Source organism: Anarrhichthys ocellatus, unplaced genomic scaffold (genome assembly GCF_004355925.1).
Source record: "Anarrhichthys ocellatus isolate YVR2014 unplaced genomic scaffold, GSC_Weel_1.0 scaffold64, whole genome shotgun sequence".
In the NCBI taxonomy this organism is placed as follows: Eukaryota; Metazoa; Chordata; class Actinopteri; order Perciformes; family Anarhichadidae; genus Anarrhichthys; species Anarrhichthys ocellatus.
Window position 1 is genome coordinate 1,194,346 of NW_022280094.1, and position 23,305 is coordinate 1,217,650.

The 23,305-nt window shown below is 43.0% G+C and overlaps 2 protein-coding genes across 5 annotated transcripts in view; both read right to left on the minus strand.

Moving 5' to 3' along the window:
* aldh3a2a (aldehyde dehydrogenase 3 family, member A2a) overlaps positions 1-12,579 on the minus strand; it is a 31,854-nt gene extending 19,275 nt beyond the window's left edge. The window contains exons 1-8 of one of the 4 annotated variants that reach the window (XM_031872457.1): positions 12,456-12,562; positions 11,777-11,938; positions 6,748-6,979; positions 4,161-4,246; positions 3,874-4,082; positions 3,594-3,711; positions 1,880-2,021; positions 96-262 (exon numbers count right to left, since the gene is read on the minus strand). In XM_031872457.1, the coding sequence (XP_031728317.1) occupies positions 96-262; positions 1,880-2,021; positions 3,594-3,711; positions 3,874-4,082; positions 4,161-4,246; positions 6,748-6,979; positions 11,777-11,938 (1,116 nt within the window). In that variant the 5' untranslated portion in view covers positions 12,456-12,562. Of the gene's footprint in view, positions 1-95; positions 263-1,879; positions 2,022-3,593; positions 3,712-3,873; positions 4,083-4,160; positions 4,247-6,747; positions 6,980-11,776; positions 11,939-12,455 lie in introns of all 4 variants that reach the window. The other 3 variants (XM_031872451.1, XM_031872452.1, XM_031872453.1) reach the window with 3 other exon arrangements.
* A 1,646-nt stretch (positions 12,580-14,225) lies between these two features.
* The window catches only part of ulk2 (unc-51 like autophagy activating kinase 2), a 43,106-nt gene continuing 34,026 nt past the window's right edge, over positions 14,226-23,305 (minus strand). Inside the window, exons 17-27 of the mRNA XM_031872450.1 lie at positions 23,209-23,289; positions 22,342-22,610; positions 22,071-22,249; positions 21,391-21,500; positions 21,010-21,147; positions 20,631-20,872; positions 20,308-20,486; positions 20,061-20,179; positions 19,771-19,928; positions 19,447-19,582; positions 14,226-17,097 (exon numbers count right to left, since the gene is read on the minus strand). Coding sequence (XP_031728310.1) covers positions 17,033-17,097; positions 19,447-19,582; positions 19,771-19,928; positions 20,061-20,179; positions 20,308-20,486; positions 20,631-20,872; positions 21,010-21,147; positions 21,391-21,500; positions 22,071-22,249; positions 22,342-22,610; positions 23,209-23,289 — 1,676 coding nt within the window. The 3' untranslated portion in view covers positions 14,226-17,032. The remainder of the gene's footprint in view (positions 17,098-19,446; positions 19,583-19,770; positions 19,929-20,060; positions 20,180-20,307; positions 20,487-20,630; positions 20,873-21,009; positions 21,148-21,390; positions 21,501-22,070; positions 22,250-22,341; positions 22,611-23,208; positions 23,290-23,305) is intronic.

Sequence of the window (23,305 nt, forward strand, 5' to 3'; positions counted from 1 at the left end):
CTGTGGTACAATCTTATCAACACATTACAATTATAAATTCACAGACAACTCATTTTTTTAAATACTAACTTTGAATAAAGGGGATGCGCGTTTACCTTGTTGTCATGGGAGAAGATGTATATAACCAGAGGTTTCTCTCTCTCGTTAATAAACTGGATGGCCTCGTCTACACCACTAACAGTGATGATGGGCAGAAGTGGCCCGAAGATCTCCTCCCTCATCACTGTGGATTCCCCCGTCACATCCTTTAACACAGTGGGGGCTGCCAGGAGAGAGGAAGAAGAGGCTTACTCCAAGAGTACGGGCACTGCTTTATGTACAGTGGACAAACAAGATGGCGTAGTGTTATGGTTGCCAGTTGTACCATGGCAAGAAATAAAATGTTAGCCTATTCTGTTATGGACTGAAAGGTAATCAACATTTTACATATGGATGAGAGGGAGTTTGGAATAGGAATATCTTCAATGTCATTAGTTTACTGTCTCGCAAATCTGTGCACGTTTATTTTGACCTGTGCCTGCACCTATCAGTTCAGCTAATGAGGTGCAACAACATACCCAACACCTTTTCAACTACCAAAACAGACGAGACAAGCTCCTGAAATGGTGCAAAAATAGGCTTGTTGTTTGGACAGTGTCTAATAGTTTGATCATACAGGTTTTAGATCATACAGTACATCTACAGAGAGCAGAAACATTTGCCATTATACAACAAACAAAACTGGGTAACAATTGGAATGCCTTTCACTGTTATGAATCCAAGATGACCACACCTGCTATAGTTTATGAAGAAACAAGCTACACACTTTTCAGAGACATCTATCTGGAAAAACTGACACTTTCCCAGTGAGCCCACGAGCCTTTTGGGCCGACACAATGGCCTCTTTTAAAAGAAATAAAATAAAAACCAACCAACCAAAGGACCTTCACCCAGGAAACCGCTATTTGTGTCTCGTGTGAAACCAAGTCAATGTCATTTTCCCTTAGTTTTGTTACGCAACATCTGTACTTTACTAATGCAAGTTACTTAACAGACGGACCTGGAAATTTAATTTGAAAAGACACTTTGCATTTAACAAGAGGAAACTGACCAAAGTCCAAAGCTAATGCTAGAGGTCCCTAGAGCGTCATAGTTTACAGCTTAGGGCCACTGACCAAGTGCCGCTATTTCACGAGTTGGGAGTGAGAAAGTGTTAGTTTACAATTGGGTAGGCAAACTCATTAAATATTCAATAATAAAGATGAGTATATGATGGAATAATGGCATTAGAATGTGCCACAAGCCACCAAATTTGGTCTTTTACAGCCAACGCCCCCCTAGCTGACTTTTTCCCACAGGCTGGCATACTTGTGGAAAGCCCTCTTCGTCACAGTGTAGACTTCTACTGTCTTACTCTTAGATTGTGGCCAGTAATGATTCTATAGTTTGAGTAATCATTTGAACGGAAAATGAACTGCTTTAAGATGACATTCACCCATTCATGGCAGGGGCTACCATGCCACCCATAAGGACTAAGTCCTGATCTCTCTCTCTCTCTCTCTCTCTCTCTCTCTCTCACACACTCACACACACACACACACACACACACGGACTGGGGGAACCGAGGATCAAACCGCGGACCTTCTGATTAGACTCCAACTCTGAGCCACAGCCACCCCAAGTAGTCTGGGGCACTATGTCATTGAGCAAAGCCACTTCTTAAGAGTGTTAATCAACACCATGTGCATGCCAGTAAGGCCTAGCATCAATAAGCCATGGGCTAATCAGCCAGACTCTTGAACTAACCACCTCCACAATCAATTCAGTTAACAGAACTTTAGCTGCTTGCCCAAAACACAGGACAAATGATTTTTAGCAACCAATTGGTCAAAGCATGTACCTATGTAGCACTGGGACTCATCACTGTTTCCACCAACAGCCACTGTGCTCCCCTCCATTAGAGCCATGAGCCTCTTAAAGTGCCGCTGGTTTATAATGCGTCCGTAGTCCTCAAACGTTTCTGGATTATCTGTGTAAAACTCCTGCATTGTGTAAAATAGAAGATCGATTATGTTCAGATTACTTACAACAGGGTCACATATCTTTACCAATACACTGCCATGACTTTCAGACACATTGTCATCACCAGTCTCTGTGTACACATGGAAAAGAAGTATAAAAATGCATGTCAGAATTTAGCACAATATATCTTAACTAAGATCAATGACCAACTATGGCTGTCGAGGACTACGACCTGAAAAAGATGGCTTGTGTCATAACATAACCTGTAGGCAGGGCTGGACTGTTTCTGCCCACAAGCCATTGTGGCTGGTGATTTTCCAAAGTTACGAGCCACTCAGCATTTCCACCAACCACAATGTATTATTTGATTCAAATTGACTGGTGTGCTAGATTTACAACCCTTTTAAATGTAAAAACCCAAATCAAGACTGAATTAAATATATAACACCACAGTCATCAGATATTTGGCTGTGCTGTGGTAGTGTGTGAAAAGCTCATTTTGTATGAAAACACACAACTGATTAAGAGAATGACATAAAGGGTAGCTTCTTATTGCATAAGTGGTGGAGTGTAGAGGATTCACTGAAAAGATAAAAAAACTACTGAAAACAGCAAGGAGGCAGCTGCTGGGCCTTAGAGGCAGGCCCACCACGGGGCAACGACACCCTGTGCAGCTGGGAGGGTGACCTCCCTGCGGTGTGCCCAGCCAAGCAGCCCCAGCTCCCCGGCATTGGAAAACGACCACTCCTCCAGCAGAGATTGACGTCAAGTTAACTGGACGGTGGCGGATCCCGGTCCTTCTCAAACCATGTCTTATGAGTTACTTGTCCAAGTGAAGACCTGGCTTTGCGTGAATTTACATGCCGTAAAAGGTTCAAGCTGCAACTCAGACGTTCACTGACTGATCTACGCAAGATTTTCCCCTGTCGATCTTAACTTGTTTTTGTGAGGCAACTACACAAATCTGTGGACTTGTGCTTGTCGTCTGCAGCGGGAAAACTTCAGCAAACTTAACACAATACTCAGTCCAGCACTCCATGATGGGACATGTGGGCTGTCGCTCCACACATGCCGATTACTAGGGAGAATCTGCGTGTACGCATAAATCCTCCACCCACCCGGATGAACCGTTTTCTTCAATTAAGAGGAAATGCAAGTGTTGTGTCTTGAAGTGTAAATAAATGCTTCAGCGCGAGTCACGGCTTCGTCAGACACAGCTGAGACAGAGCCGTGCAGACAGCTGGCTGCACAGATTAGAATGAGAGCGAATCTGTAGACTCGAGTAAAAAAAAAAAACTCTTCCCACAGCCTCCGGTTTAGACACACACTGGTCGGACTGGAATGACTATAGTAATGTAGGAGGGCCAATGACCCCATGGCCCCCTACTTCCAGCGCCTAAAGAGAACTGCAGTCAATGAGCTACTGTCTGCCCGCCGCGGTCCCCAGTATTACACCCACTCAGTAGATCACATGAGCTCTTTGAGATATGCGAAGAGCACACAGACAGAAATGTCTTGCTTTATAGCTAGATGATGTGTCAGATTCCCTTCTGATAAGAACTGACACATTACAAACCTAATCTTAGACCAACCTTGATGCACTTCTTGATCTCTTCTATTACTTGGCTCTGGATGGAGGCTTCACACAGGATGAAGTCTGGAGCAATGCACGTCTGGCCACAGTTGACAAACTTTCCCCAAGTGATGCGTCTGTATTGGGAGAAACAATAATGAAAGAGCCTCAAACCTTGAAGACACACACTTACGTTGCCGTAGCTCCCCAAGTGCTGTGTGTTGAGCTGTTTTTTTAAGTTGCAATGGAGCTCATGTAATGGCAGCATTTTTGTGATACATTTTACAGTTCAGACTGACCGACATGCAATACGAATGTCACAGTCCTTGTCGATGTAGCAGGGGCTCTTCCCTCCCAGCTCCAGGGTCACCGGGGTGAGGTGGCGAGCCGCAGCCTCCATCACCAGTTTACCCACGGTGCTGCTTCCTGTGTAGAAGACGTGGTCAAACCTTTGCTTCAGCAGCTCCTGGGTCTCTGACACTCCACCTGTTACCACTGGGTACAGATCCTAGGTGGAAAATATGCAGTCATTAACACCCCATGTAGCTAAAGAGATGAATCATGTTGAACGAAGCAGGAGGCTCACTTTGTCGAGATACTGAGGCAGAAGTTCCTCCATGACCTTGGCGGAGTGGGAGCTGACCTCGGATGGCTTTATTACTGCAGCGTTACCTAAAAGATGAAAGCGACAACGTGAGCGATCACAATCGTTACGCAAAGCCCATTTTCACCTGGCGTTACTCGTGGGATCATTTGTGTCACTCTTCACCAGCCATGGCTGAAATAACCACTATTGCTGCTTTGTAAATGTTCATAACAGGGAAAGTGCCTCCCCTGGAAATCCTCTTCATATCCTCTACCTTTGGTGTGTCTGGACTACTTGCACCAATAGATTCTTGTAATAAGCTCCTAGGAAGTGTTTGAAGGAACTCTTTAATACAAAGAGATTTTAAGCTACCGTTGGCAAATGTATTTTCTACCCAAGGACGCTTAAACATTATCATTATTATTATTTTCCCAACACTATTAAGACTTGCAGCATGTCTACTTCAATATTTGGCATGTTTCATATAACGCAGCATAGTTTTCTTGAAAACATACAGGTAATAGTTAAATGAGGTTTGTAAGTCTTTGCTTGACAGAGGACTTTAAGTTGGAATTGAATCATGTGCGCTGTTAATATTACATGTTCAGACATACTATACAAAATGGCTAATAAGTTGGAGTTTGTCTTAATTTGTATATGAATAGCTGCATAAAAAAAAAATGTGTCCAGTCTTTCCACACAATGTAAGGACAATGCAATACACTTCAGAGGAATGAACACTGTTTGATATAAAGTTACCAACCTCTTGTATTCATTAATTTCCATTTTCTTTGTTAAAAGCTGAAACTACAATGCATCATTAACATGTTTGTGGTAGCAAGAATCTTGGTAAAACTTGACAATGTATTGTAGTTATCAGGGAAATAAAAGTTTTTCTAATTGTTTATATTCATGCATGAAAACTTATGACTAGGTTTATAAAGTTTTCTAAAGTGGTGAACATTATGTATTAGGTCTCGATATGAACACAAAATAAACAGTGTGCCGTGTTTAATTGCAAGAAACGGATCAAAAGGATGCTGCGATAACTGCATTATGATGCCGATTGGTAGTGTGAGTTCATGCTTTGTCTGGTCCATCCTCAAGATGACACGCGAACAACTTTTAAATCGATAAGCTTTCTGCTAACACTGCAGCTGCTCCATCAACGATGAAAACAGAATATAGGCCTAAATACAGCATTATTTAACCCTCTGTACAAATATGAGGTAGAGATATGATCGTAGAGCTCTCTGTCTTTCTACGTGTCTGATGCAATGTCAGGACGACAGGAGAACAATGTCATCGCTGATGGGGTTTCACGACATTGCATCACGCAAATTCCTCACTCAGGTTGAACCATTTCAACTTCCTTGCATCGACTTTGTATGTAATTACGCTGTGCGAAAAGTTCCCTTCACGGTTGCTTTGGTCACACCATTAAGCACTTTGTGTAGTAAAGAAGAAAAAAGCCTTTCGCCAATAAAAGGAACAACTAATGACGATGGGACAAGCGAAGCAAGGGACCACCCACAATTCTCAGTGAATCCTGTAATACATTATTTTGAGAAAGTTCCTAGTTTATCAGAGAGCATATTCTGCTTGCTGTTTTATAATACCTGACGCACACGCACTGAACGACAAGGAGTCAAGCTGCTCACATGTATGGAATGTGTTTTGCTGGATATTAACACGGCATCATTTTCAAAAATGGATCTAAAATAAGAACAAACCCGTTAATGATGTAAATTTAGGTAATTAACAGTGTTTCATACTTTATCAAACTGATTTTATTAGCTTTGAGCAGAGGATATAATAATTAGTGATACATCTATTAAAGTGATCTCAATCAGGCCAAACAAGACATATATTTAATCTCCCTTTGTGTATTTAATCTAGTGCCGTTTTGTCCAACCTGTTAAGAGATCCCTGGGTGAAGACTTGGCAGTGTTAGTCAACAATGGTGAGAAAACCACAATAGGCAGTAGTAAGGTACAGACGTTCTACGCAACTAATACTGGGTGTTAGGGTTACATCCTACTGAGAGTGCCTCTGGGCGTAGCCGTACAAGACTCTCAGAAAGACAATAATTCTGAAATCCTAACGATTCAGCTACAGGGTGAGATAAAAGGCCGAAGGTAGACTCCCGACTCAGGGACACTAATCCCCTAAAGTCGGACTACTGACGGAGTTACCACCGTGTTAGGTGTGATCCTGCCCTTCTTTCCGTTGGGCGGGATCCGCTCACGCTACAAACCCTTAAGGACCAGTGTGTGAGATTTAGTGGCATCTAGTGGTGAGGTTGCAGATTGCTACCAACTGAATAACCCTCTGCTCATCCCTCCCTTTCCAAGTGTGTCAGAGAACTACAGTGGCCTTCAGGTAGGGAGGAGTAACTCTTAATATCTCAATTTGCCTTCATTAATAATTTTTAAAACATATATACCGAATTGCAATGCATCAAGAGTCTACACATGTAGCCCACACATGTAGCCCCTGTAGCTACAACATCTACGCTATGCACACTTAATAAGACCAGTACCCCTATTTGCAAATACATATGGGTGTGTATGGGTATGTTTAGTACCAGCAGCGATAGCTCCAACCAGCGGCTGGAGGGTGACGGCCCACGGGTAGTTCCAGGCCCCGATGATGAGCACCACTCCCAGAGGCTCCGGCTGCACATAGACCTCGTCAGATATGGTGAGGAGGCTCTTCTCTACGGGCCGAGGAGCCGCCCACTCTGCCAGCTTCTCCATAGACAGATTGATCTCTCCCTCCAGTCCCAGCGTCTCAAACAGCTCAGTCCCACGTGCACTCTGAAAGCATAAGGAGGGACTAAATGTAGTGCTCATCTTCAGTTTGTATGTTCATTTATTCAAATTCACGTTTATTGATCTGTCGCGCAGAAACACATGGATCACAGTTACTCTATATGTATCACATTTTACCTCAAAAGGTTACACGCGTCTTTTCAAAGCAATATTTGTTGGGATCTTGCTCGCATTGTCAGACCACATGCGAAGGTGGCTTGGCTCGCATTGAGTTCGGATCTTGGTGAGGTGAGGCAGTATTTAGGGACAATCCAGACAATTCTCTTCGAAAGCAGGTCTCCATCAACTTTCCCCCCCCCCCAAGGGTGGAAAACTGAGGATGGAGCACAGCTGAGACCTGCTGTCTGGGTCCTGTTAAGTTACTGCCGATGAAAAACCCAACATTTCCTGACTTCCTGCTTCAAAATAAAGTCACAGGGGACTTTTAATATATAGGAAAATGTGTTTACCGCTCAATTAGCGGTTGTTAGTGGCTATTCTTCAATTAAACAAGTCTACCAATATGGCAGGGAGGAAGAGTAAGCAGCATAAAATAATGGGAGACTTGAATTGAAAATAAAATGTGTATCCACCATTTCACAGCCACTCCTCTGACCACTATCCAATCTGCCAGGTTGCTTTGAAGTATCAATTGTGGACACACATGTGGAATCAGCTGAGTTACCATCTGATCACAACAATCGCATTTAAAAGACAAGGTTAACCGCGGTCTCAAGTCTTATTATCATCTGTGGGATCTCTTGAGTACAGAGCAAACGAGTTGTAACATGCTCTCATCTTCTGTATGCACAAAACAAATTAAACCGGGACGGCACACTTTGTTGTCCAAAGACATTATTCAGATACGTGGTTTTAACGTCTGTGGCCCTCATTCACCAATATGCGTGTGGAAATGTTCTTACTTTGAGCACAAAATAAGTTCACATGCAAAATTACCGTCAAATTGCTGACGTGTGCACCGGCAAATCGACAATCAGCATACTGCCAAACCCAGATTTCTCTATATAAAGGAAATACTTTTATCAAAAGTTTATCAAGGATAAAGCTGTGAAGTTGACATAAATGACAGAAGAATAGCCCCTACATTAAAATTTAAAAAAACAAAACTACTGCAGAAATTGAGACAACTGCGAGGCAGTAAATGTTGCATCACCTGAGATGCGGACTTTGGCTCAGTTAAAAAAAAGAAATGGTTTGAATTTAAAAAGTGTATGCGGGAAAAAAAAAAAAAAAAAAAAAAAAAAAAGGATAACAAACCAGAAGACAAATAAGGACCATCTGATCTGTCGGCCAGAGATGAGAGACTTGCTGCAATCATTGGACAAACATCCATAAGTGGGATGAATGAGGGTGAAAGTGAGGACATCCAGCAAGGCCTTTCATCCATTGGTAAGATATTTCATAACTGTGTGAGGGTTGTACCGAAGAGTTTAAAGCTTTGTTCACAACGTTGATATTCCAATTCTAAATAAACATTTGAATGCGGCTCAGCTTCTATTATGCTTTTTTGTTGCCCGGTATCTGATGAAGATCAGGCAACACTAATATTATTATGCGATTTGTAGAATTTGATTTCAATGGTGGCTTTGTCGTTTCTGACTCGTGTGATCCAAACGTTACAATAACTCCAGAGCGTTAAGTCTAAAAGTCAAAATGTATTGAAAAAAAACTGATTTCATCATTTCTAAAATACACATTTCTTTATCTGACAAAATCTTCTGCTTCAATCCATTTTTGTTGGCATTAGGCCTGTCAGAAACAACATTTTCACTGCGCTCAAAAAACAGTTTGCTGTCCTGCTTGCTGGCAAGCTGCTGTATGTATGTACTGTGCAGTCTGGCAGCAATTTTGATCCTATTTTATCTCAAATTATTACAATACATTTTGTTCCAAATTTGTAGACGTTGGTTCAAATCCAGGATGCTACAGGTATATGACTGTACTCATAAGAAAAATATTTTTATAAAGGCAGGGTTGCTAATCTTGAAATTCTTATTACATCCTGACAGCATTCAATGAATCAAATGATCTGATAAGACAGCTGTGGCTCAGAGGTAAAGCGGGTCAATCCATGGCTCCTAGATGTGTCCTTGGGCAACACACTTAACCCCAAACTGCTCCTGAAGGCTGTGCCTACGGTGTGTGAATATTAGATAGCCCTGATGGACAGGTGGCGTCTTGAATGGTAGCCCCTGCCATCAGTGTATGAATGGGTGAATGATGACATGTAGTGTTAAAGCGCTTTGACTGGTTGGAAGACTAGAAAAGAGAAATACAAGTACAGTCCATTTACCAAGACATGCATCTGTGGCTCTAGCAGCACTGTAATAAACCCGTCCAATCATTTCATTCAGTCCAATGTAGTGATTGGACGGGCTACCTGTCTGTCTTCCTGCGCATATTCGTCCAGTGAACTCATTGCTTGTCACCAGAGTCTTCCACAAGCTGCTAGCTTGATAGCTGCGAGTACTACCAATAGCCATGTTCGTTGTTTACGTTCATTATGAAATTCATAATAATAATTTTAGGGGAATGGAACTAGAGGAGGCTGCCAGTGTTGGCGACATTCTTGCTAAGTTTAACAACTTTTGGAGCTAGTGCTGCTAGATACATTCATTGGAAAATAGTTTGCAACACTGGGCTGGGGTTTTAGGTTGGATGATTTTTTTTTTTTTAAATCTAGCGTTCTCTTTCTAGTTTCTCAAGATAATCAACCCTGCCTTTAAGATAAAACTGAAAAATATAGAGATAGTTTTTGTTTTTTTACCTCCAACTCTACCATTTTGTTTAACGGAGCTTGAAATTGACTGAGTATACACGTGCCTGTGGAGCTTGTGCTTCTTTAAAAGTGTGCATTACTCTTTAAAGGCCGAGAGCAGCATGGTAGTATCTAATCACATACAGCGCACCCGGAAAGTATTCACAGCGCTTCACTTTTTCCACATTTTGTTATGTTACAGCCTTATTCCAAAATGGATTAAATTCATTATTTTCCTCAACATTCTACACACAACAACCCATAATGACAAAGTGAAAACTGTTTTTTGCAAATCTATTAAAAATAAAGAACGAAAACATAACAAACATGTACATAAGTATTCACAGGCTTTGCTCAATACTTTGTTGAAGCACCTTTGGCAGCAATTACAGCCTCAAGTCTTCTTGGGTATGAATCCACAAGCTTGGCACACCTATTTCTGGGCAGTTTCTCCCATTCTTCTTTGCAGAACCTCTCAAGTTCCATCAGGTTGGATGGGGAGTGTCGGTGCACAGCCATTTTCAGATCTCTCAAGAGATGTTCAATCGGGTTCAAGTCAGGGCCACTCAAGGACATTCACAGAGTTGTCCCGAAGCCACTCCTTTGTTATCTTGGCTGTTTGCTTCGGGTCGTTGTCCTGTTGGAAGATGAACCGTCGCCCCAGTCTGAGGTCCAGAGCGCTCTGGAGCATGTTTTCATCGAGGATGTCTCTGTACATTGCTGCATTCATCTTTCCCTCATTCCTGACTAGTCTCCCAGTTCCTCCCCCTGAAAAACATCCCCACAGCATGATGCTGCCACCACCATGCTTCACTGTAGGGATGGTATTGGCCAGGTGATGAGCAGTGCCTTGTTTCCTCCAGACATGACGCTTGGCATTCAGGCCAAAGAGTTCAAGCTTTGTTTCATCAGACCAGAGAATTTTGTTTCTCATGGTCTGAGAGTCCTTCAGGTGCCTTTTTGCAAACTCCAGGCAGGCTGTCATGTGCTTTTTACTGAGGAGTGGCTTCCGTCTGGCCACTCTACCAAACAGGCCTGATTTGTGGAGTGCTGCAGAGATGGTTGTCCTTCTGGAAGGTTGTCCTCTCTTCATAGAACAACACTGGAGCTCTGTCAGAGTGACCATCGGGTTCCTGGTCACCTCCCTGACTGAGGCCCTTCTCCCCCGATCGCTCAGTCTGGCTGGGCGGCCAACTCTAGGAAGAGTCCTGGTGGTTCCAAACGTCTTCCATTTCCGGATGATGGAGGCCACTGTGCTCATTGGGACTTTCAATGCTGCAGAAATTTTTCTGTACCCTTCGCCATATCTGTGCCTCGATACAATTCTGTCTCGGAGGTCTACAGATAATTCCTTGGACTTCATGGCTTGGTTTATGCTCTCATATGCACTGTCAACTGTGGTACCTTATATAGACAGGTGTGTGCCTTTCTAAATCATGTCCAATCAACTGAATTTAGCACAAGTGGACTCCAATCAAATTGTAGAAACATCTCAAGGATGATCAGTGCAAACAGGATGCACCTGAGCTAAATTTTGAGTGTCATGGCAAAGGCTGTGAATACTTATGTACATGTTATGTTTTCGTTCTTTATTTTTAATAGATTTGCAAAAAACAGTTTTCACTTTGTCATTATGGGTTGTGGTGTATAGAATGTTGAGGAAAATAATGAATTTAATCCATTTTGGAATAAGGCTGTAACATAACAAAATGTAAGATGTAATTACACTACAAGTGTAAATTACAACAGAAGCTAAATAGGTGAGCAACTTGAACAACAATTAGCTGTGTTCAGTGTTATTAGCTGCAAACTTGTTTGTTTTAATCAAATCGTTAAACGAGTTTGACTAGTTTAAAAATAATATTGGCAGTGAATGTTGGAACAATGTTGGTAAATGCATTCTGCTACATATTACAATCCTCCCCAGTGAGCTGCCATGACTCCCCAGGGCAGAGAATACCCACTTCTCTGGCCCTGGGTTTTTAAGGGCTTGCTGGAACCTCGTCGAGTTTGAAATACCCCACCTTGCCGAGGTCCCGTTTGACAGCATCTGCAATCTCCCCCCGTCTCTCTGAGATGAAGCGGAGCAGGTTCTTCAGCTGGTGGATTCTGTACTCCAGAGGCTTGGTTTTTCCCGTCTGGAATGACTTCCTGGCCCGTTGTACAACCAGCTGTTCTCGAGACATCTTAAATAAAAAATGGTCACACTTACAGCCAACGTCACCCGTTGAATTCCCTTGACGCAAACAATAACGTTCTGGTTGATTTAACAGAATTCTACCAAGAAGTTAGCCGATTGCTAACTAGCGCTACAGCTGTAGCTAGTTAGTTAACAGCTAATTAGCTGTAGCTAGTTAGCTGTAGCTAAGTTAATGAACGCTACAAACAAAAAGTTAGCTGTAGCGTTAGTTAGCTAACGAGCAGCTCGTTCGGTAATGACACTTCACACCCATTTAGATACATTTCCTTTACCGTTAAGCAACTGAATATATACATTTTAAATACAGTAACGTTAAAGTTATCTATCGTTACAAACGTTAGCACTATCCGAACTGTACGGTAAATAACGTCAGCTGCAGTTATTCAGCATATGACCATCTAGATTCTAGACCTTTGCTTTGACAAACACTAACTCGGCTACTGTAAAAGAAACAATGAACACTCAATGACACCTGAAGACCAGCTATTGTTGTAAAGTGTTACCTCTCAGACCACAGGCTGCTACCAGCTTTAGTATTAAAGCTAGTGTTGCTGCTACTGCTTCTTCTTCTTCTTCTTCGTTTTATTAAATAGAGGGTGGCAACTATTCTTAAAGGTGCATTACCGATACCTACTATGCTGGAGTGAGCTATTCCCGTAGAATAGGGACGAGGAGAAAACAAATGAACTAAAAATAATAATATTAAAATATAAACTAAATCGTCTCCATTAATCCAGTTTCTTTAAGTGAATTCAAACATTTGAAACACTTAATATGTTCCTTCCTCGATGCTACATAACTTCTTAAGATTCAATACTCTCACCCACAACTCTTTAATTCATTCTTTAGCTTCCCTCTTTGCTTCACACTTCTGGCTGTTTCCTCTTCTGAACCACATTCACACAGACGTGATGGATTTCCCCCCATGCATTGTATGATTTTAGCCTGTGTGCCCTAACCTCAGTTTTGACATGATTGGTTCTTCGAAGTTTCTTTCAGTTGTTTTAATTCCTCCCACATTTTGCTTTATTTCTTATTTTTAAAGGGCTTTAATTTTGAAATTCTCCATCCAGATGTACTGATATTCTCTGACTGACACTTGGTGGTCTGCTATTAATCTGATATGAAATTAGTTTGTGATAATACGCTGTTATCTTTTAATTGTAATCTGAATTTAGAGGGAAGATAGCTCATAAATGAGATTTTAAAGGGCTTTAATTTTGAAATTCCACATAAGAATTCCTGATATTGTTTGAGTGACCCTTTTGATGATCTGTTATAAATCTGAAGTGAAATTGTGTGGCAATAGTTCGTTTAATTTGTATTCTTATCTAAATTTAGAGAAAAGACAGCAAATATATAATATCCTGATATTCTCTGGGTTACACTCTGAGGTGGTTTGCTATCAATCCCAAGTTAAATTAGTTACTTATTAAGTTACTTAATAAGTTTGAATAAGCGTTCACACAATTGGAAATACATTTTTCTCTGAAATAGTTTGCAGGAGATAATTGTTGTTTTGAGTTATAATTAATTTCATTCTTTTCATACATTTATATATTATTTCCTATTTATTCATTCTGTCATTTATTTATTTGTTTACTTATTAATTCATTTATCAAAATATGAAATAATAATAGTATTACATACTTGAAAGTGCTCTATTGTCAGTGTCAGCTTTGATTCACAGTTAACATTAGTGCTGTATGTTTTTTGTGGTGAAGGTCTGGGTGCTGTGGTGTATAATGTTATTGATCGTCAGTGGTTTTTCTGTTGAATATTGAAGTAGTACTGTGATCATGAACCAGATACAACAGCACGTGTTGCATGAACTGGCACCACACCCTACCAGCATCACTAGCAGATTTGTGACTGTAAGTTGGTCCACTGACTGACACCACCGTTTGTTCCCCTCTAGCATGTCAACAGAAGGCTGGTGTAGCTATGAACATAAAGAGGAATGGGTGGCGCAATGGTGTGTATGTATATATATTTATACATACACACACAAAAATATAATAAAGCCTTGGTTGGTAAGTGGATGAACCAGGTTAAGAGTGTCAGATAAAATCTCGTAAGACAAACACACCCGCAACGAGGCAGGGATCATTTTATTGGTCAACACAACATCGTTAGTACAATTTGATTATATTTTAATCATTTGTATAATCATCATCACATGAAGTTTTTCAGTTCAGATCGTTTCGTCTGACCGTTCAGTCTCTGAGAAATCGACACAGACCCAAGCCCAAAGAATAAAACACAGCAAGACATTGTAATGTTTTCTCTTTTTAATAGCAAAGACTGTATTTGTGTTCCATAAAGAACAAAGACAGACACCCCTTGGTGAGGGACACAAGTATTACGTTGACATTTCTCTTTAAAAAAATCGGTGCTTGGAGAGTTGCATTATCATGGTTGTGACTTCAAAATGCATTCAGATCAAGCTGGAGAAGCGTAAAACAACAGGGTACATACATTCAAGATTCTAGAGGTTCTACAGGGTAAAATGCTGACTCGGTACCCATGCTTCATCCAAAACAGTCCATCTTCAGTTACAGTCCATGGATATAAAAAAAAAAAAAAAAAAGTACAGAGCAAAGGGTCAGGCGGGTTTCCATCAGCTTTATTTGTCCCTCTTCACTCCGTGCGCAGTAAAAGGCTTTGTGTGGTTCAGAGTGCTCATGACAAGGACGAGGGAAACTGTAACCCAGATATGTCTCAGAAAAAGAACAGTACATCAGAGGAACAGGCCCAGGGACCTCTGGGTGCCTGTGAATGCATTTATAAACATTTGTACACAGAGAAGAATATATTCACACCTGTACAAAGGAGTAGGCCTCTGTCTACTTTCACAAGAAGAAGGCACCTCCTTTTCCATCAATAACTGTATACTACTGGCCTTAATGCACACATGGCAAGTGCACGCGTGTTTATAGACACTCACACATACAAACAGAACATATACCGTTGGGAGGACAGCAGATGACTTGAGGGGAGGCAGAGGGACAGGGTGGATGCTAGGCAGTGCAGATTGTGACAACTGGAGTATCAAGACATTTTAGGAGATGAGTTTGAAATCTAAAGAGATCACGCTCATTTCCGAAAATTTCATAAGACCCACAAAACAAACATGTCTTGATCTCAACAATGAACAGTCCTGGTAGAAATAGTTCTCTGTAAAGTTTTGAAGCTGCCACAAGTTATGTTTTATTCTTTGGCACACCCCTGTTGTGCCAAAATAGGTTTCTTATCAAACCCTTGGCAGACATGAATACAATGTATCAAATTCATCTATGTACATGTAAAGATTTGTGCTCTTTGACTGACAGGCAGGCCATCTGATGCATCATGGACACCCCCAAAACTCAAGCTGTGACCTCACACACACACACACTCACTCCCCTCCCAAAAAGAGAGGAATGGAATCATCACATGCACCACATACAAATATATACAAGTTTGCAAACATCAAGTTTTGTTAAAAAAAATTAGCTACATATACTGACAGCACATAAAAAATGTAGTATTTTAGTCAAATGAAACTTATTAACCATTCAGTTTCACAATTCACTCCATCTGGGTTTAAGGTGGCTGCTGATTGGTTGTTCAGCACTGCAGTGGTGACAGAAGGGCCTGCCACCTGTCTCCTCCATGTCCGGGCCTACAGACAAATGGGAGCAGAGTGAGCCACTGTCACTTACTTGAACCCCTCCTCACTATGAGCAACATAATCAGCACATCCCCATGGGTTTGTTACACTCCTATAAAACTGGGGAACAATGGAAACAATGTGACAAGCGTCTCTTATCTGTTTGCAAGTGCAAAATTATCACGTTAACTAAAGCCAATCAAAGCTCCCCAGCTCTGTATTATGCAATTTATCAAAATGTATTTTTTATAAATTATGTTGGTTTCATGTTTGTGAGCAATTGCATCTGACATCATGTCAATGGTAAATGACAAGGAAGCCTTAAAATGCCTGCACTCAAATTGTAGCCCATTTTTTCATATGCCAGACACAACTGTTAACACAACTGTCTGCAATTAAAGGGATATTCCTCCAATTTAACATTACACTTCCATTAAGTTAGAGAACGTGTGTGATAAATCAAAATTAGATAATAGAAAAGCCTAATTTGAAGTAGCACAGGCCGATAAATATCCTTAGTTTAAATCAGTGGCATGCCCCTTTAAATATATCAAATCATAATCAGCTAAAAAGAGACACGTGGTTCTATCAGAAAACAAGTTGATCTTGCCAGAAGAGGTCCCACAAAGTTGGGCTGCAGCCAATTACACTTCACCCTGGTTGCCCATCATGCACACAGAGCAGGTACGTTTTGAAGGTGGGAGCAGGAGTGATTAGAAAACCCTTCCCCCTGCCTTCACAGTTACACTTCTCTTCCTCTCAATCCACAATAAAGTGCTTGAGCTAACACAAGAAAAAAAAAAAAAAAAAAAAAGTTCCTTTGCTCACATGGCTGACTAGTTTCTGTAACAAGAGTTTGTGTTTCCGATTGGCCGTAAGCCCTTTGCTAATTTCTTCCAATTTCTTCGACTCCAATACTTGAGGTTTTCAAGATAGGCAGGAGACTTAAACACCCATGTTCTTCTGAACCAATAAATAAGAACAATGACAAATTAAACACAGTAAATAACCACTGGTATCACATAGTAAGCAGGATCATCGTCGTCTCATAGTCCTTTCCATCCTCTTTTTCTTCTGGTAAAAAACAAATGATATCTTGAAAGATGGATATTAGTTTTTTTTATACATGTTGATCAGATGGTTTTCCACCAACATAGCGTCTGAAGAAAACTGCACTTGAAAGTGCACATCTGGTTCCAGCCTTTGTTTTTTATCTAGATCCGTTGTCATCTTTGGTTGTAAATTTGTGCATCAGTCGCTTGTCACAGTTCAGTCCGTGATGCAGCCAGTATGACGATAAATACAGATTCAAATGAAAAGTGCTTGAACTGCTACAGGAAGGAGCGGAGGCTTTGTGAAGATGGTCGTCGATAGTCTTAGGACTTGGTCCCTCTGTGTGTGAGCGTATGTGTGTTTGTGTGAGGGCAGCTACTCATAGAGTGTGACAGTGCAGTAGCAGAGGGCTGAGATCCTGCGGTCCACGCTGGCCTTGTCTGCAGGGAAAATACACAAAACAACAACATGTAAAGAGAAGTTGTTCAAACAAAGTAAACGCAAGACGAATTACATTATTAGACAGACTACAGGTCTGCTAGTCCTGCAGATCCAGCAAACTCTCTTAACTGCACATAGTTATTGTATATTGCTCGTTTCAGCCTGATAAATGCTGCCTGTTCACGAAGAGGTACGTGTTGATAAGGTTTGATCATAAACCCCCACATTGCTGTAAACGGCTACCTGTTGTGCTCTTTTATTGCACACCTTCACACTTCATAGCTAACAGCTAATGCATATCACACTTACACAGTAAATCAAAGGGTTAAAAGGTTCTGGAACATATTCACACTCCACACTCATGACACTTCAGATCTGGAATTTTGCTTTGAAACCCAAGAGACAATTCTGAGAACAAGAAATATGGTGAATGTGCCAAATTCTCTGAAAACATTTGAACATTGGAAAATTTGCATAACCGTGGCCAGTTAATCAGGACGTGCCTACCCAAATATGTGCCGACCCAACAGCATATAAGGCCCGCTGTTGGGGGCAGGGTGTTCAACATAACATGCCAACGTGAAAACTGGGCAAAGCAGATGTAACTTTGCCTCCCTGTCCCCTGTATGGAGTGATGGACAAAAAGCATCCAGATGTGCAACCCTTGACCTGAAATAACTCTTTAAGTTAAGAAGGAGGGATTTGGTATAGCCCTGCTATGGTCACTATGAAGCAGAAGGGGGGGCCGGCGCAGCGCCTAAAGAAGTCTGTGTACTCATAGGCTACCTGCTGGAAGCTGAAACACAAGAATATTCTGTGTTTCAAAGCCACCCTGAACTGAAAGTATACACTTTTAAGTAGACAGTGGAGAATCAATCGTTTGATGGTTAACATTGTGGGCAAAGCACCGGTTTAGGATGCGAAGATGCAACACAAGCCGGACACCTCCTGTCTTCTTACAGTGTACCCTGAGTGGGGACGACAGACAGAGATCTGTGACCTGTAACAGAAACTGTCTGTCTGTCTATTGACAGGTAATCCATCTCCTGCTGGGAGGATGGATTCAACTCCGCGACACCCATGAACGGAGGGGGAATGCTGTAGAGCTGGAGAAAATAACCCAATCTCAGCATTCTGTCCATCAACACTTGTAAAACTGTGTTAGAGGACGAGCGAACAGCTTTGGGGAGGTAGCGAGAAAGCTTTGATATTCTATCACAGACTTTCAGAGCCACCACAACTTCCATAAATGGAAGACTGGCCCAGGAGACTGAAATGGAAAAATCCAAGCATGAGAAGAGGTCCCTGAACACCACCAACGCTTGGCCGGCTTGAAAAAGCTGCAGCAAACATCACGGCACTAACCCTAATCCAATCCTTCCCGTTTAGCGAGTGGAGCTTGGTGAAGGAGAACATGGAAATGGTCAAGCCAAATATGAGGTCCATGAATGCATCATTGATTGGCCTGTAAGCGCAGCAGCTGACATCATGTGTGTTTTCCTTCTCTCCCCCTGTGTGGAGATAGATGAAGGAGGAACAAACGGGTGTGTACTCCCCCCTTCCAGGGTTTAACTGGCATTAGTAAAGACAGTCAGTCATCAGTGCGGGAGAAGGAAAGGCGGCTGGGGGCATTGGGTGCACTATCCCCCCGACGCACTCTCCTTCACACCATCGTGTTGTTACGCTTCGCTTCAGCCTTCCTCTGAGGGTGAGAGAGCAGCAAATGACTGCTGAACAGTCTCTCTGACCAGCAGGCTGACTTTGGGAGCAGGTGACCACGGGTGGCACGCCGGGATAACCTCTTCCTGAGACTCTCCATCCTGAGGAATCCAGTTTCAGTGGGCGAACGCGTGCTTGTGATTGGAGGAGAGTATTACCTATACAGTGTGATGGAGGGCGGCGCTTTTGCTAGAACTGACAAACCAAACACTGGCTCTAGTGAGGGCCTGTTTGCACGCTACCTGAAGGCCACCGTAGTTCTCCGACACGCTCATGAAACTGTGGTAAAGTGAGCCGCAGAGTGCAAAGCGTGGTACTGCCAGCAGCCGTCTGACTTCCCTTGCACTTAAGTAATGCTATTATGGTAAGGATGGACTCTGAGCGAGCCGAACAGCGTTACCAGTTTTCAACTCGGCGGCTCACGTTAATGAAGTCTTTGAAAGGGAGGAGTGAGGGGGAGGGGGGGTATTCAGTTGGTTGCAATCTGCATCCACATCACAAGATGGCACCAAATCCTACACACTGTCCCTCTAAGACCCAATCTGTTCATGCGAGTGGTTCCTGCATCAGGCCTATTGTGTAGGACTGGGCATGTGTGTGTGTGTCTCTCTCTCAGAGTTTCTACTCACACTTGACCACGTTCTCCATGTCAGTAGGGTCCTGTAAGATCTTGGATAGGCCGTCCAGCAGCATGGCGGCCTTGCTGTAGCGGTAGGCTATATCTTCTGTCTGCTTGAACATCTCATCCAGAGCTGCTGACTGAACCTGACGCACAAATACACAGACAGCATCACATTAGGCTGACTAGCATAGATTAGCGCTGCACTTTACTGAACATACGCTTGAAAAAAACCTAGTGGAAAGTACAAGAATCATTACCAGACTACAATCATTTTGTCTCTGTAACCACTGAAGACTGTTAGTTATTTCTGTACTGTGTGTCTGATACTCACAATCTCCACAGCATGATTGTAGATGAGCTTCTCTGCTGTGACGCTGTTGATTTCGTCTACAAAGCGCTGCTTATCGGAGAAGAAGTGGTTGAGTTTGTCAGTCAGCCGGCGGCAGAGGGATATGCAGCTTTTGTAACGCTCATTCAAACTCTTCACCACTGAGAGAAGACACAGAGAGGGAATAAATATTTTTTGCATAAACGTGTATTTGAAGGTTCCTCGCTCACAGGTTCCAGTTTAACGCACTGGTCACAGGTTAAGTCAAGTAATGGGAAATTAAATGTCCTTACCCTGTTTGACAGCAGTGGAGGGATTGAGTTTGGCTGATTTAATCTGAGCCTTGGCCATATGGAGAGAAGAAGCCAGGAGCTGAGCTGCCTTCATGTACAGCACCAGCTGCTCCACCTGCCTGTAGGGGGCAGCACAACCAGAGTATATAAAATACTGCAGCAACACCACTGAACAAAGGGCTTCCTCACACTACACCACATTAGGGAGATTATCTGAGGGTCAAACTTGACTTAAGCCATTCCTTACCCCCACTCTTTGCTGAGCTGGCTGATCTGGTCCACAACCACACTGTCCTGGGGCGGGTAGAGTGAGGCGGCCGACACGCCAAGCTCCGTCCCTCCAGCTCGCACTGCCGCCATCTCCAGGACGCAGTCAGTGAACGAAAGCATCATCCGTAGGTGCATCAGGGTATCTGTATGCTCACGCTGGACCGGACACAAATTAAACGTAAAACAGAACAACAAGATAAAAATTTAAAAAAAGAAAAGAGTATACCAGTGAGTCATGAAGTTGTCTGACAGATCCATTTCCCTGTTAAATAATAAGAAATAGACACCACACTCCCTCACCTCCATGAGGGTCTCCTCAGGCAGCTCTGGCGCTTCAAATGTGATGAATCCCTCCAAGCTGGGAGGGGAGGTCCCATAGGGAACATAGCGCAGGCTGCTGGGTGCCCCCTCAGTCCCAGGAACAGCCTGCCCGCCCCCAAAACCTCCTGGAGGAGAGGAACACAGGGCCATGCCGGGAGGAGAACCAACATAGATCCGACCGCTGGTGGAGCACAGGGAGCCGGCCGAACTGTTAGAGCCCACTGAGACAAGGACAGGGAGGAGAAGGTGGAGGATCATGAGGATCAGTGCTACTAACAAATACCTCACCGCCGTCCTGCTTCCAACTGTTAATAGCTTATTTGCTTGCACACTAGCTCAGCTAGGGAAGGGCCCTCACCTGAGATGGTGCGTGGCCGTGTGCCCAGGTGGCTGCAGGTAGGAGGAGTGCAGCTGTTAGGCGGTGAACCCACGGTGAAAAGGACAGTACGAGGACTCGCTGACCCACCGTGAACCAGCCCGCTGGGACCCGCAGGGGCTTTGGGAAGAGGACATTTAATTGTTTTCATTCTCTGTCATACACTGGTGTAGATTAAATGAGGCATCTTAGTTATAAAAAAAGTACGCTGTATGAAATAACAGAATCATTCCTCAGACTTTATGTTGATACAGAATTTTTCATATTGAAGAATACAGACATGAGTAATTTCTTATGTTGACTAAGTGACTGAAATCGGGGAACCTGTGGTAAACACATTGTGTGTGCAGCAGTGTAGCCTACCTGTGTCCATGGGTCGCTCTGTGTTCAAGCTGTCAGTGCTGCCCTGATAGGCCTGTCCACCCAGACTTATTCTGATTGGCTGCTCAGACAGACGACCTGTGCTCACAGACCTGAAGGGAATAGCACAGATAATGTCAGAGCAATGTCAAACAGCAGACAGAGTGACGTCATATGGTAGAGGATAGACGGGGGTGGATCAAAGTAACACAAAGCGGTGCGCCAAGCTAGAGCCCTTTCCACTACATGCATGTAAATATACACGACATGATTGACATAACACAAATGTATTTCTATTTCTATGCCAGGAAAGTACAGACCCAGAAATGTGTTTTGTGTGCGTATAAATGCATCGGAGACTAAATTGAGCCAGTGTGAAACTGGCTACCGACATTTAACCCAGCAAAATACATAAAGAAGCAAGTAAGTCAGGACTCTTGTAGTCAGTCAATAGGTGTACTACTGATCAATTGTACAATAGCTACTTCATATAAAAACTGAATAGCATCATGTCCATTATATTGGCAATGAACCATAATGACCAGACCTGATCATCCAGGTCAATGGACATTCATTTATCAGTGTAACATTGATTACGGTGGAAGCTGAGGTGGGTGCAAAAGAGAAGTAGGGAACAAGCGAAGCGAACAGACAGAAGACACATTTGTTTCAGGGAGGCCTACCTGCCAAAGGTCCTACTGGCCTCAGGGGCAGCTGGGCGTCCAGTGAGGTACGGGCTGCAGTGGTGGGCACAGATATCCCGGGCATCTGCCAGCGTCTTGGTGGGCACGGGGCTGTCCGCCAGTGCCATCAAGTTACAGGACGCCTGCGTTTTGGGGATCTTGAATGGTGCCGAAATGGTCTGAATGGAAGAAACATTAAACAGGGAAACTTTAACAGCTGACATTTTAGTTAATTTGGATCATCTACACACTTAATAACATCTGCACTCACCTTAGTCGGGGAGCCAATGATCGTAGGCAGCGGCGACTTCTGCAGCCAGTCGGATGTGCGGGGGGAGGTGCCCAGGAGCTTGGTGGGGGAGGAGCCGAGGCTGGCTGGTCGACCGAGCTGAGGGAAATGACTGCAGGAGGAGGAGGCAGAAGGCTGCACAGGGTCCGATAACTGCTTGTGGAGTTTCTGCCTGGTCTGGTAGAACTCGGTCAGGGTGGGGGCGCTCTGGAGCCGAGGCCCAAGGAGCTGAGAAGAGGGGACGGGGGAACCTAGAGGGGCCGGATTAGAGTCAATTTCAAGTTAAAAGGCTGTATACTATATAGTACTATAATTAGCATGTAATGTATAGTGTTGATTCAGATTGTTCATGGACAACGTGGGTTTGTGCATTGTCTCTGGCAGGTCAGAGGACACATAACTTCATGTCTCAATTGTCTCTCAGCTGAAGGCTGTCTTCAGCTCTAGATTTATTCTGCATTGGATTTAAATAAATGCTGCAGGAAGTAGGGCTGTACCAAAGAGTCTGAAGCTTCATTTATAATTGGAATTCTAAAATCAACATTCGAATGCTGCGCTGCTTCGAATGCTGCTTTCTTCAGAGCGTTGAAAAGTCAAAACCTACTGAAAAGATAGCTTAGATGGAATCACTTCCAAAATTCACAACATGTTTTTATCATACAAAATATTCATCCATATGATACAATTTCCAATTTATGCTTCATGTTTTAGTGTTAACTAATTAACATGTGCTATTTCAATAACCCATGTTTCCTACAGGACCATAAATTTAATCTAAGTGAACAAGTTGGCACAGTTAGGGTTGACCAGGGGACCAGGCTTTGGAGAGGACAGCTGAAGTGAACTGACCTCCTGAGGAGCTGCGGCTGCGAGGCTCGTGGTTCTGCAGGTGACAGCAGCAGTGACCCAGCTGCTCAGGGATGGTGCCCACTGCAAACAAAAACAG